The 12,358-nt window shown below is 36.6% G+C and overlaps 1 protein-coding gene across 2 annotated transcripts in view; it reads right to left on the bottom strand.

Annotated features, from left to right (window-relative positions):
* The window catches only part of cfap299 (cilia and flagella associated protein 299), a gene marked incomplete at its 5' end in the record, with an annotated part of 147,174 nt that extends 135,429 nt beyond the window's left edge, over positions 1 to 11,745 (bottom strand). For both annotated transcript variants that reach the window (XM_014019672.1, XM_014019673.1), the window contains 2 exon segments: positions 9,653 to 9,786; positions 11,653 to 11,745. In XM_014019672.1, coding sequence (XP_013875126.1) covers positions 9,653 to 9,786; positions 11,653 to 11,745 — 227 coding nt within the window.
* Between the last annotated feature and the right edge of the window lie 613 nt (positions 11,746 to 12,358).

The following is a 12,358-nucleotide window of genomic DNA, read 5'->3' as shown; positions in this document are numbered from 1 at the left end:
TTACAATATTGATATATATGTAATTTGATGTATTACTATATTATTGTCTTATAAGCATAAACATCTTATATAATATTGCTCAACTGTTGTAATATTATGCAGTTCTTTGTCAACGATCGTCATTGGCAATGTTGCCTCTTTCTACACACATAGAAAAAAACACTGGGATTGTATTTCCTCCTAGCACCAATGGTCTTGTGGTTAATGCCATGGCCTTTCATGTGGGAGATCAGGGTTCAAATCCCAGCTACAGTAACTTTAACAAAAAGATTATTCAAACTTCATATTTTCACACAATTACAAACACCTGCTGACAGCCACAAGCTGGTACTTGATTAGAAAACACATTTGAACTCGGTCAGTTCATTCTGCAAGTCCATTGCTGCAGGCAATGACATGCTACAAGGCAATGCACAATTGTTTTTACATCGTAAAAACCCACGTCTAGTCTAAATTGTGTCTCTGCTGGAAGTTACAGCAAACTACTCCAGATCCAGATGATTACTGTGATGAGTTCAGACAAGAATAAATCGAACAAACACTAATTTTTTTCATATTTTCTTTCACGGATTGAAGCTCAACCTGAAACCAGAAGCACTTCTAAAAACAATCCCGTAATTCTGACTGATCCCTGCCCAAACAACCACACTCATGACTAAACATCCCATTCATGCAGCGTTTTGCTTTTCAATCGCGTATAAAATTTCACGTATGTCTGATGAGCGCACCAGGTCTTTTGTTGGGTCTTTTTTGTGATGTGCTAACCCCCCTTCCTCCCCCCTCTTCCTCTCTTTCGCAGCCAAGCTGTCAGAAGGAGCGTGTTGTTCTTAAAAATGAGACAGGGCAACGAGGGGGCAACATCTGATTAGCATTCAGTCAGCTATCTGCACTCCCCTGGTATTTTATTACCACAGGTGCAGGGCCTTTCATTGATCAGATGCATGCTATAGGAGAGGTTAGCCCTTGATTGAAAACAGCTCTATTTATACACCTGCAGGCACTAAAGGTCCCTGAGAGCACAGGGAGGCTGAAAAGAAGAGAAAGAAGGGGGGCTGGGGGGGAGACACACAGAACTGTGACAGAGCTGTGAAAAAAGATGGGCCTTGGGAGGCACAGCTCAGGGCCCACAGAGGAGCCAACGGCATTCCCAAAACAGTATGGCTCCCAGTGCAGAGAGAGGACATGTGTGCAGGTGCAACGGTCTGCAGAAGTCCTCAGAAACAAAGATTACAACCAGCTGAACAGGGTTACAAACAAATACAGCTCCTTTTATTCCGAACAGGACAGGGTTGATGGCCTTTCAAGACAAAGAGCAGCTTCATTCTGTAGCCTCACGCATCTGTCAGAACTTTGTCCTGATTGTTCTGCAGGTGGGCTTTGCCTCGATGACCCCGAGTCCAGAACGACTCTCAGCTACTGCCGCGTCAAATTTCACCTCAATGTTTAGAAAAATTTAACAAAATTATCAACGTTTTTTAGCTCAACGTGTTCAAATGTTCAACATGCCAGCATAAAAACTGAGAGCGAGCCAATAAATCACGTAAACCAGTGTTTCCCAAAGCTGGGGTCCCGAAACATCAAGGTGGGGTCCTGAAAAGGTTTTTGGAATTAGTTACATTTTTGTCTTAGTTGGTTAGTGTATTTAAAACAGATAAATGTAGTATAAAAAATATTGTTATGCCCATGTTTAGTTGATCTGGTACAAATGTTTATCATCCAGAAACAGTTGGGGGCTCAGGTCTCTGCTGCTGTTATTCTGTGGGTCAAAAGCTGAAAAGTTTGGGAACCACTGCACTTTGGTTCCCAAAGTTGGGCTTTGGACCCAGTTATGGGTCATGAAGCACCTTGGATAATCTCCAGAAATCAATTTAAAGGGTAATAAAATAATTACTGATGTAATATTTTCCCTATAAGTATTACAAAACACAGAAAAACGAATAAAGAAGTATTTAAATTTGTTACAAGCTGTTTAGACTGTCTAAAAGTCTGTGTTTTTAGGGTTGTTAACAAAGTTTGTGTACTCAGACCAGTAATATTTGGGGTCACAAGTTTTTGCCATGGATATTTTGTGGGTCAGAAGATAAAAAGTTTGGGAACCACTGACGTAAACGATACAAACAGTCTCACTAAAAATGCAGCAGAATGATTAATGCCAAGAGATCTCTGCAGAAAAGAACTGTGATTTGTTGTAAAATAAATGAAAAAGGCTAAAATTAGCAGAAAACATGCTAAAATGCTGCTAAAAAAGGAAGAGCAGCTGCTGAATTAAGCAGTACAAAAATTTACTAATTTAGCTGAAAAAGCTAAAATTGGCTGAAAATAATAAAAAGTAATAACAACTGCAGAAACGTTAGCAGAAAAGATGCTGAAAAGCTGCTATAAAAGAAAAACGAGCAAATGTTTGCTGAATTAAGCAGTACGAAGCTGAAATTTCCACAAAAATACAAATTTACTTGAAAAAGCTAAAATCAGCTGAAAATAGATCAAAAGTTACTAAATTTGCAAAAAATAGCTGAAATTAGCAGAATAGATGCGGAAAAGCTGAAATGAAGAAAAAAAAGCAACTATTTGCTGAATTAAGTGGTACGAAGCTGAAATATCCTCAATATGGTAAATTTAGCTAAAAAAGCTAAAATTTGCAAAACAAATCAATAAAAAATAACTAACATGGGAAAAACAGCTGAAATTAGCAGAAAACATGCCAAAAAGCTGCTAAAAAGGAAGAGCAGCTGCTGAATTAAGCAGTAAAAAATTACAAATTTAGCTGAAAAAGCTAAAATCAGCTGAAAATAATAAAAAGTAATTACAACTGCAGAAAAATTACAACTGCAGAAAAAAGCTAACGTTAGCAGAATAGATGCTGAAAAGCTGAAATGAAGAAAAAAATAGCAACTATTTGCTGAATTAAGCAGTAAGAAAATGAACTGTCCTCAATATGGTGAATTTAGCTAAAAAAGCTAAAACTAGCTAAAAATAAATAAATAATAACTAACATGGGGAAAAACAGCTGAAATGAGCAGGAAGCCGGTAAAAGAACCACATAATGGTGTAAGTTAGCAGAAGAATATCTGAAAATATCAGAAAGATAGTTAAAATAACGGGGGGGTAAAGTGAGTAAGAACAGTAGCTGAAAGAAACTTAAATTAGCAGAAAGCAGGTAAAAAATCAGAACCAGAACAAAAGATGTTCAGTAAAGATTTATAAATATTTTTAAGGATTTTGAGGGTGCTGAAGGCATAAAAAGCTAAATATCTCAAAAAGAATACATTTCTGAAATACTAAAAGTCATATCAGGAATGTCCTGAAGGCGCTGAATGTTTTGATGTAGAAATTGCTGAAAAAGCACAAAAATTGCGTAACGAGGTGCGTGCAGAAAACTGTGTGGAAGAGAAATCGATCTGAATAATGAGAAAGTTTGATGAACTCTGATCAGGAGATTCAAAATGACATTTCAGTGTTCGACCCATCTGTAAAGAACCTGAAGAATAATAACTGTCAAACATAAAACTTGTGTTAAAGTGCGTTAGACGTGAACCTTAAGAAGGACATCGCTACATGGGCATCCCTGCCTCTATCCCTGGGGGTAGAATCAACGTGATCAAAATGACAATATTGCCCAAATTACTTTATCTATTTCAGAGCRTGCCAGTGTTCCTCACCAGGACTTTCTTTACTAATTTAAATAGTGAATTGTCATCCTTTATTTGGAATAACAAACATCCACGGATAGGCAGTAAGATGTTACAGTCACCCCATGGTCTTGGTGGCTTGTCACTCCCCRACTTTTTATATTAYTASTGGGCGGCCAACATTAGAGCCTTACTGTACTGGTTGAGAGACGACAAYCCTGTTCCTACTTGGGTAAATCTAGAGAGGAAATCAGTTACGGCGAGCTCTCTCTCTGCTTTACTTTGTTCCTGGTTACCGTTTAATCAACCCATCTCAACTTATACTTCTAATCCGGTTGTAACTCACACAAGAAAAATCTGGAATCAGTGCAGGAGGTTGTTTAAAAGTACAGAATTATTATTGTCTGCTCCAGTATCAAATAACCATGTTTGCTCCTTCACTAATGGACTCTGTTTTCAATACTTGGAGTTTAAAGGGAATACCTTCTCTAAATGATCTTTATATAGACAATAAGTTCGCCTCATTTGAACAGCTAACACAGAAATTTGACATCCATAAGTCACAGTTCTTCAGGTATTTACAACTGAGACATTTTGTAATGTCAAACTGGATGTTTTCCTCTACGCCCCCCCAACTTCTCTTATAGATGAGATTCTGATGTGTAAGTCTGTAACAAAACGCTCTATGAGCAGAGTTTATTCTCTGCTCAGCTCATTTTCTGACTCCAATTTAGATTCTTTGAAGGGCAAGTGGGAGATGGACTTGGAGGAATCCATATCAGACACAGTTTGGCAAAAATTATTCAAAATATATATTCGTCCTCAATATGTGTGAAACATGTTATAATTCAATTCAAGGTAGTACATCGTCTACACTGGTCTAAGGACAGATTGTACAAATTCAAAAAGGACTTGGATCCAACATGTGATCGTTGTAAACAATATCCTGCCACACTTTTACACACATTCTGGTCCTGTCCAAAGTTACATGGATACTGGCAAGGCATCTTTGACACGTTTTCAGGACTATTTGGACGAACTGTTCGTCCATCACCATTCATCTCTCTTTGGGGTGGCTCCAGCAGAGGCTTCCCTCAGTGAACATCAGAGGACGGTGTTAGCTTTCTGCTCTCTACTGGCTAMAAGACTTATTCTTCTTCGATGGAAGGATCCACATCCTCCAGTATATGGTCATTGGTTAAGAGAAGTTATGTCTTACATTCATTCAGAGAAGATTAGATATACTGTTAAAGATCTGTCAACTAATTCTTTGACATCTGGCAGCCATTTATATCCTACGTGGAGAAAACTTCAACAGATAACTTTGTGTAAAGGTTTAAATATTGGTTCTTTGTACACAAACCTGTGTTTGTTTTGTCTGATACATGAATACAAGATGTATTTATGTTTTGTTAGCAGATCCGGTATAGGTGGGGAGGGATGGGAGGGTTCTCAGGGGTGTGTGTTTTTCTTGGTTTGTTTTTTTGTTTGTGTTTTGTTAAAAATAATAAAAAAAAACTTTGAAAAAAAGGTGCGTCAGACGTGATTATTTGAGTTAAATTAATTAGAAAATCTGTCACCGGTTTGCTACGAGCTATCACTTACCTCCAACAGGAACTCATCGAATTCAAAGTGTTTTTTTCTTTCAACACCAAAACACAGCTGTTAATCACCACGACGACAGGAAGGAAAAAAGAATAATCGTGTAAAAACACACGAGGGGTTCCTCTGCCTGCAGAGCAAACTGTTAACAGATGTTTGCTTCTGTCCAACGTTTATTTTAAAGTTTAAAGTTTGAACAGAAGAACTTTTTAAACTGCATCTAAAACCTGAAACGACAGCGTAACACTTCAGAGGACATCCTTTCATGTTTGTCCTCCGCACAGGAAAACTGTGGAGACTTTTGTTGTTGCATCATCTCCAGCTCTTAATCTCATCATCAGATTATTATAATCTGAAGAAATCTGAGCTCAAAGCCTGAAAGTCAGGATTGGATCGTCGTTAACTTCAGGTCTGGTTCAGAACCAGGTGGACTTCATGGACTCACACATGACTGTCTGCGAACACAGTCCAATAATGCTGCTTAAAGCTCTATCAGACAAAGAAGACGTCAGATGTGAACACCAGCTCTGAACATTTAAAACGGACTGAAGCAAAGACGGACCCAAATCTGAAAATCTGATTGAAAATCAGGTTATCAGGTCAAAAGCCTGCCTCTCTGATGGTATGGAGGTGCATTAGTGCCTCTTGTCTGAGCAGCTGGAAAAATTACATCCATGCTTCTGAACAATTTCTACCCTGATCTGGAATAAACAAATAAACAAACAAACAAACAAACAAACAAACAAACAAATAAATAAATAAATAAATAAATAAATAAATAAATCTTGAAAACTCAGAACTGTTTAACAGCTACAACAGTGGTTTTCAACGTAGGGGCTGCGGCCTCCTGGGGGGCCACCGAGGGTCACTAAGGGGCCTCAGAAAGCTGGAGAGAAGATAAGAAAATATCTATAAATAAATGTCTAATGAATGTTTTAAATCCTTTTCATAAAATCCGATCAGTTTTTCAATTATTGTACATCTGTGCAGTTAGCTTTTTGATAATTGTAGCTTTTAGTTAGTGTTTTACAACTTTAGCCTGTTGCTAGTCTTTTGATGTTTACACTAGTCATTTGCTATGTTTAGTTTTTAGCTAACATTTAAGGTTATTTATGTACCTTTTTTGTTTCTTTTAGCTAGCTTTTTGGTCATTTTAATTTTTAGTTAGTGTTTTACTTCTTTAGCTTTTAGCTAGTCTTTTGCTGCTTACAGCTAGTTTAGTTTTTAGCTAACATTTAGCTACTTTTAGCTTTTTTTTAGTCTTTCCTGTTAACTTTAGGTAGGTTTTTGATCATTTTAATTTAAGTTTGTGTTTTACTTCTTTAGCTTTTAGCTAGTCTTTTGATGTTTACACTAGTCATTTGCTATGGTTAGTTTTTAGCTAACATTCAGGGTTATTTATGCACCTTTTCTGTTACTTTTAGTTAGCTTTTTGATCATTTTAGTTTTTAGTTAGTGTTTTACTACTTTAGCTTATAGCTAGTCTTTTGATGTTAGCTGTGATCTTTAGCTACTTTTAGCTTTTTGTTAGTCTTTCCTGTTAACTTTAGGTAGATTTTTGATCATTTTTAGTTTTTAACCTAGTGTTTTACTTCTTTAGCTTTTAGCTAATCTTTTGATGTTTACAGCTAGTTTAGTTTTAAGCTAACATTTAGCCACTTTTAGATTTTTGTTAGTCTGTCCTGTTTACCTTTAGGTAGGTTTTTGATCATTTTAATTTTTTAGTTTGAGTTTTACTATTTTAGCTTTTAGCTAGTCTTTTGATGTTTACACTAGTCATTTGCTATGGTTAGTTTTTAGCTAACATTCAAGGTTATTTATGTACCTTTTCTGTTACTTTTAGCTAGCTTTTTGATCATTTTAGTTTTTAGTTTGTGTTTTACTACTTTAGCTTTTAGCTAGTCTTTTGCTGCTTACGGCCTTTTATTATGTTTAGTTTTTAGCTAACATTTTAATAATTTATTGGAGTGTTATTTAAGAGACATTTTTATTTAGTTTGTTCTGTTTTTATCGTCAACAGTTTGTTGAAAAGTTGTTTTTTTAGAACATAATAGTGTTTAAAACATGTTGGTTAATAAAATTATTCTGCTAAACTAATGAAAGAATGATTGAACAGTGAATAAAAGTGAGAAAAAACTTTCTAAAAGTTGGTTTTTCTTTACATATTTATGTACATTAATGGATCTGGAACTACTTTTTTCAGCTGTGTTGTCTTTCTACTAAACGGTCCTAAAACATGACCGCAGGTTTTATGAACAAGCTGCGTTGCTGGAGCTCTTTGTTGTTCTGACGTTCCCCATGTTCCTGCAGAACATTTCCCCGGATCCTGTTGGGACAAGATAAAAGGCTTTGTGCTCTAATATGACTGTGAGTGCAGGTGTGGAGGCTCCCGTTTCACCTGTGTCACTGATGTTCACGGGCATTCGGAGGGGAGGGGCCAGCCGTGACACATCCGCACGTTTGGATAAACATCTGAGGGTTCGATCAAATTCGACACCTCGCAGGTAAATGTTTGGATCCGACGGAGCCCTGTGCGAGGGGGGCTGCGGGGTCCGAATCCTCTGTTCTGGCTCGTCACCAAAGAAGAACTCACAAACGCACGGCTTCATTGAAACTGAGAACATGTGAGCGATCGGTTCCCTCAGAGAACCGTTCGGTTTGTGTTTCGGCCTGTTGATGGCGACCGTCACACACCAGGTCTTATTAGTGCTTGAGTGGAGATGATGAAGTGCCTCCATTAATCCCGTTTTTTACAGAGAATAAAATTATGAAGAAAAATAAAGAAAATAATCACATGATGTGAGCTGAGCTTAAAAAACTGCAGCCAAAAATAATTATTTCATGTTTCGCAGCAGATTGCTTATTCAGGAAAAAAAATAGTCTTAAACTGAAACTCCTTCCTGTGAATCAGCCGACTCACAGCGGTCTGTTTGGAACGATGCTCAGTTACTACCACATCAAATCTGAGCTCAGCATCTGTTCATTCATGAACAAAGATTATTTTCAAGAGTTTCATTCAAATCTGTGCAGTAGTTCATGAGATATTTTGCTAACAGACAAACAGTTTATTTAAAAACGCAAAGGTTATTTAATCAGGAGATCTCTTTAAAATTTTTGGCAGCAGGCGATATGCATTTCTTCAATAAACTGTTGAGATTGCTACTTTAGCTAGCAGATTGAAACTTTTAGCTACTGTTCTGCTACTATTAGCATTTAGCTACCTTTTTCTATCTTTTGATCATTTTAGTTTTTAGCGAGCCTTTTAGATTTTAGCTAGTGTTTGCAACATTTAGTTTCTAGATAGTCTTTTGATACTTCTATTTAGTTACTGTCAGTTTTTTGTTAGCCTTGTTGACTAGCTTCTTGCTAACTTGAAGTCTTAATTAGTATTTTACTACTTTAGCCTTTAGCCATTTCATGCTTACAGCTACCCTTTTGCTGTGTATAGTTTTAGCTAACATTTTGCTACTTTAAGTTTTTTGTTTAGCTTTTGTTACATTTAGCTGGCTTTTTGCTAAGTGTAGCTTTTAGTTAGCGCTTTACTGCTTTAGCTACCTACTTTAGGTAGCTGGAAGGCTAGCCGTTAGCTAGCCTTTTGATGATTACAGCTACCCTTTTGCTACGTTTATCTTTTAGCTTACATATTTTGTTTACATGTTCTGTTGCTTTTAGCTAGCCTTTTGCTAATTGTAGATTTTAGTTAGTGTTTACTACTTTAGGTTTTAGCTAGCCATTTGATTTGCTGTGTTTAGTTTTAGCTAACATTTTGTTACTTTTAGCTTTTGTTAGTCTTCCTTGTTGCTTTTTACAAGCTTTTGTATCAGAGTTAGTGTTTTACTACTTTAGCTTGTGGCTAGCCATTTAATGCTTACAGCTAGCACGTTTAGTTTTTAGCTAACATTTTAGCTAACATTTTGCTACATTAAATTTGTTTTGTTTACCTTTTCTCTTACCTTTACTAGCTTTTTGCTAATCATAGGTTTTAAATGTTTTACTACTTTAGCTTACAGCTGTCCTTTTGATGCTTACAGCTAACCTTTTACAATGTTTAGTTTTCAGCTAAAATTTCACTACTTTAAGTTTTCCTTTCTTGWTATTTTTAGTAAGCTTTTTGCTTACCTTTATTTGGTGTTTTACTACTTCAGCTGTCACTAACCAATTAAAGGCTTACAGTTAGCCTTTAACTATGTTTCGTTTTCAGCTAACATTATGCTGCTTTAAGTTTTTTGTTAGCTTTTCTTGTTATTTTTTAGTTAGCTTGTTGCTACTTTTGGCTTTACATTAGCCCTAACTCTGAACCAAACTCAGCATCATGCTCTGGATCTTTTAGCCTTTAGCTGTTGGCTGTTTTGAGTCCCCCCTCCCCCCCTCCTCTGCAGATCATGACAGGCGATGCTGAGAAGCTGAGGAGGGTAACTCACACTGCTCGGCTGCAGCTGTAGAAAACGCCGCTCGGTTTGGCCTGTGCAGCTGCCTTCCTCTCCTGGAAGTCCTGGCGGCTCAGAACCGGTCCCTTGTGGCCGTGCTCCACCAGCTTACGGGCCAACTCCCGGCTCTGAGGGAGACAAGGTGACGGGTCAGAGGAGGCCGTGAATTTAATGTCTTTGAAACACGAAAAATCAGGAACACGAATTAGAGATTTTAGACCACCGCGCCCACACTACAAGAAACACGACCACTCATTCAACACGAGCTTTTATTTTGAAGGGTTCAGTGTGTTTGCAGAGCTCTTTTTGTCTAATCTCTGTCTGCAGGCCCACCGTCACTCGAGCCAAGACATAAAGACATCAAGTAAAAAAGCTAATCTCGCTGTCAGATCCAGTGGCTTGTTAGATCAAAGCAGCTGCCACATGTCCACTCAGCCGAAGTCCCAGCAGCTGGGCCTGCGTCCGCACCCCGACAGGAAAACTTTACATTTTCCTTCAGCTTTGATGTGGCTCACCAGAAATGAGTCGCAGGCGTGTGCCGGCCCTAAAACTGCCCTGAAAGTCATTGTCTTCATTTTTTAAGAGTGGACGTATGAAAAAAAAACGACAAAGTTTCTGAAATGTGAAAATAAACGTCGAATGAGCTGATTTAGTTAAAAGGCACAGGCTGGACGACCTGCGGTGACCCCGTCGTGTCACGACACCAAGAGGGGGCCGAGGCTGATCGAGATTGACTGCAGCAGATTATCAGGTCAGGTATGAGCTGCTCTTTTCTCTCTGTGGACACAGGTGTTCAAACAAACAGCTGCTGCCGTTTCCCTTTAACGTTAGCGACTGCGCCGTCTGCTGGACCGAAGCAGGACTCCAGACTCCTGCTGACCCAGCACCCTCCTTCTCTGTAGTTTGATAACTTTATTTTCATTATTTTATGTCCAAAATATCCACTATCACTAATATCACAACAAATTTAATCTCTTTTTTTTTGTAATCATCGAAAAAAGAAGAAAAAAAACAAAACAAATCTTATCTCAATATTTGTAAAATTGACTTTGTTATAACCACTTTGTGATTTTTAAGCTCACTTGGCTGTGCCGGCCATCTTAAATTAAGTTTGCTTCAAAATATAATATGTTAATAATAACTTTCTGCAGGTTTTAATAAAATTTAACTCGTGAGATGAGATATTTTGTTAAACATTTGAATCTAGAACAGTATTTTATGAAGAAAAAATAAAACATAAAGAATAAATTAGCTTAGACAGGTTGATAATGTGTCCTATAATTACAATAAAACGTGTTCTGCAGAAACAATAAGACTAAATGTTCATAAAGTGCAGGTAAAGTTTAAACCTGTGTGTGACTGCCATCTATCGGACAAAGATAGGTACTACACCAACAACAAGTGTTTCCCGCTGTGCTACTCAGACCGATTGACTTTTATTTTTACTTTCATTAAATTAAAACCAACAATATTAATACAATATAAATATTAACGTTTATTTTTTTAATTTAAAGAAAATAAAGTCCAAAAAAAACATGTCCTGAAAGTTTCTTTCACTAAAGGACTCACCATGCGCAGAACTCCGTTCAAAATGTAGCGAAATAATATTTCTCGACTTACTTTTTTTTAAAGAAATGACTCATAAATAGAGAATTAAGTTAATTTTACAAAGTTATGGATATGATGTTCAATTCGGCATACAACTAGCTTGGTAAAAAACGAGTTTTGAAAAGCTACAACGTGTTTTAGGAGTCTAAAATCATTTCTTCAGCTGACAGAAATACAGGCATTTGGTGTTTCCAAACTGTGGTAAAAGTGATGTTTTGTTGTTAGTTTGGTGCATGAAGTTAAAAAAGACATATTGGTGGATTTGAAAGGTTAGAAAAAAGTTGATTCAGTCATTTTTACTAATATTAGGCCTACTAACAACAACAAAAAAAAAAAAAAAACAATAACGACGTTTAACTAAAATAAATTTAAATTAATGAACTCACCTGTAAATAAAATAAATCCAGCGGGGTGACTTTAGAGTCCAGATAATCCTCGTAAACTTTAAACTTTGTAAGAGTGTTGTAGAAACGCCCGACCGATCTGTTCTCCATCTTTTTGCCCTTTTTGTTACTAAAATGTTGCCAAAGCAACGAGCTCACGTGACCGGAAACGGAAGTAAGTTGTCAAACTGTGCTGTTTTTATTATTTTTTCTTTCCTTTTATAGTTTATATAATTTAAATAGCTACATGTTTTAACTATTTTGCTGCCATTGTCCTACTAAAAAAACAGGTTTTGTCCATTTCTATTGTATCTACAAAAAAAAAAACCACAGCATAAGTGTGAAATAGTGTTTTCACACATGAGATTTTGTCATCCATCCACCACTTTCGTTTATTTTTCATATAAAATGTTGGGTCGCAGAGTATGGGGTGCCAAGTGTAAAATAAAATGTTAAAAATATCTCTTCACAATATCACATTTTCATTATTTAGCTCACTTTGAGTGTAAAATACAACTTTACAAATATCCACTAACATTTTATTGTTTTGTAGCTCACTGTTTTTACATTTTGTTTACTAAAAGTTAAATCCTAAATCTAAATGTCAAAAGTTACATGTAAACATTGTGACTAAATGTTAAAGTTTATATTTTAAAGGGCCAATATTATGAGTTTCTCAGGCATATATTTAAATACTATACCATAATAA

This window comes from Austrofundulus limnaeus, unplaced genomic scaffold (genome assembly GCF_001266775.1).
Source record: "Austrofundulus limnaeus strain Quisiro unplaced genomic scaffold, Austrofundulus_limnaeus-1.0 Scaffold226, whole genome shotgun sequence".
In the NCBI taxonomy this organism is placed as follows: domain Eukaryota; kingdom Metazoa; phylum Chordata; class Actinopteri; order Cyprinodontiformes; family Rivulidae; genus Austrofundulus; species Austrofundulus limnaeus.
The sequence above is the reverse complement of the archived record's forward strand: the minus strand, read 5'-3'. Positions and strand labels throughout refer to the sequence as shown.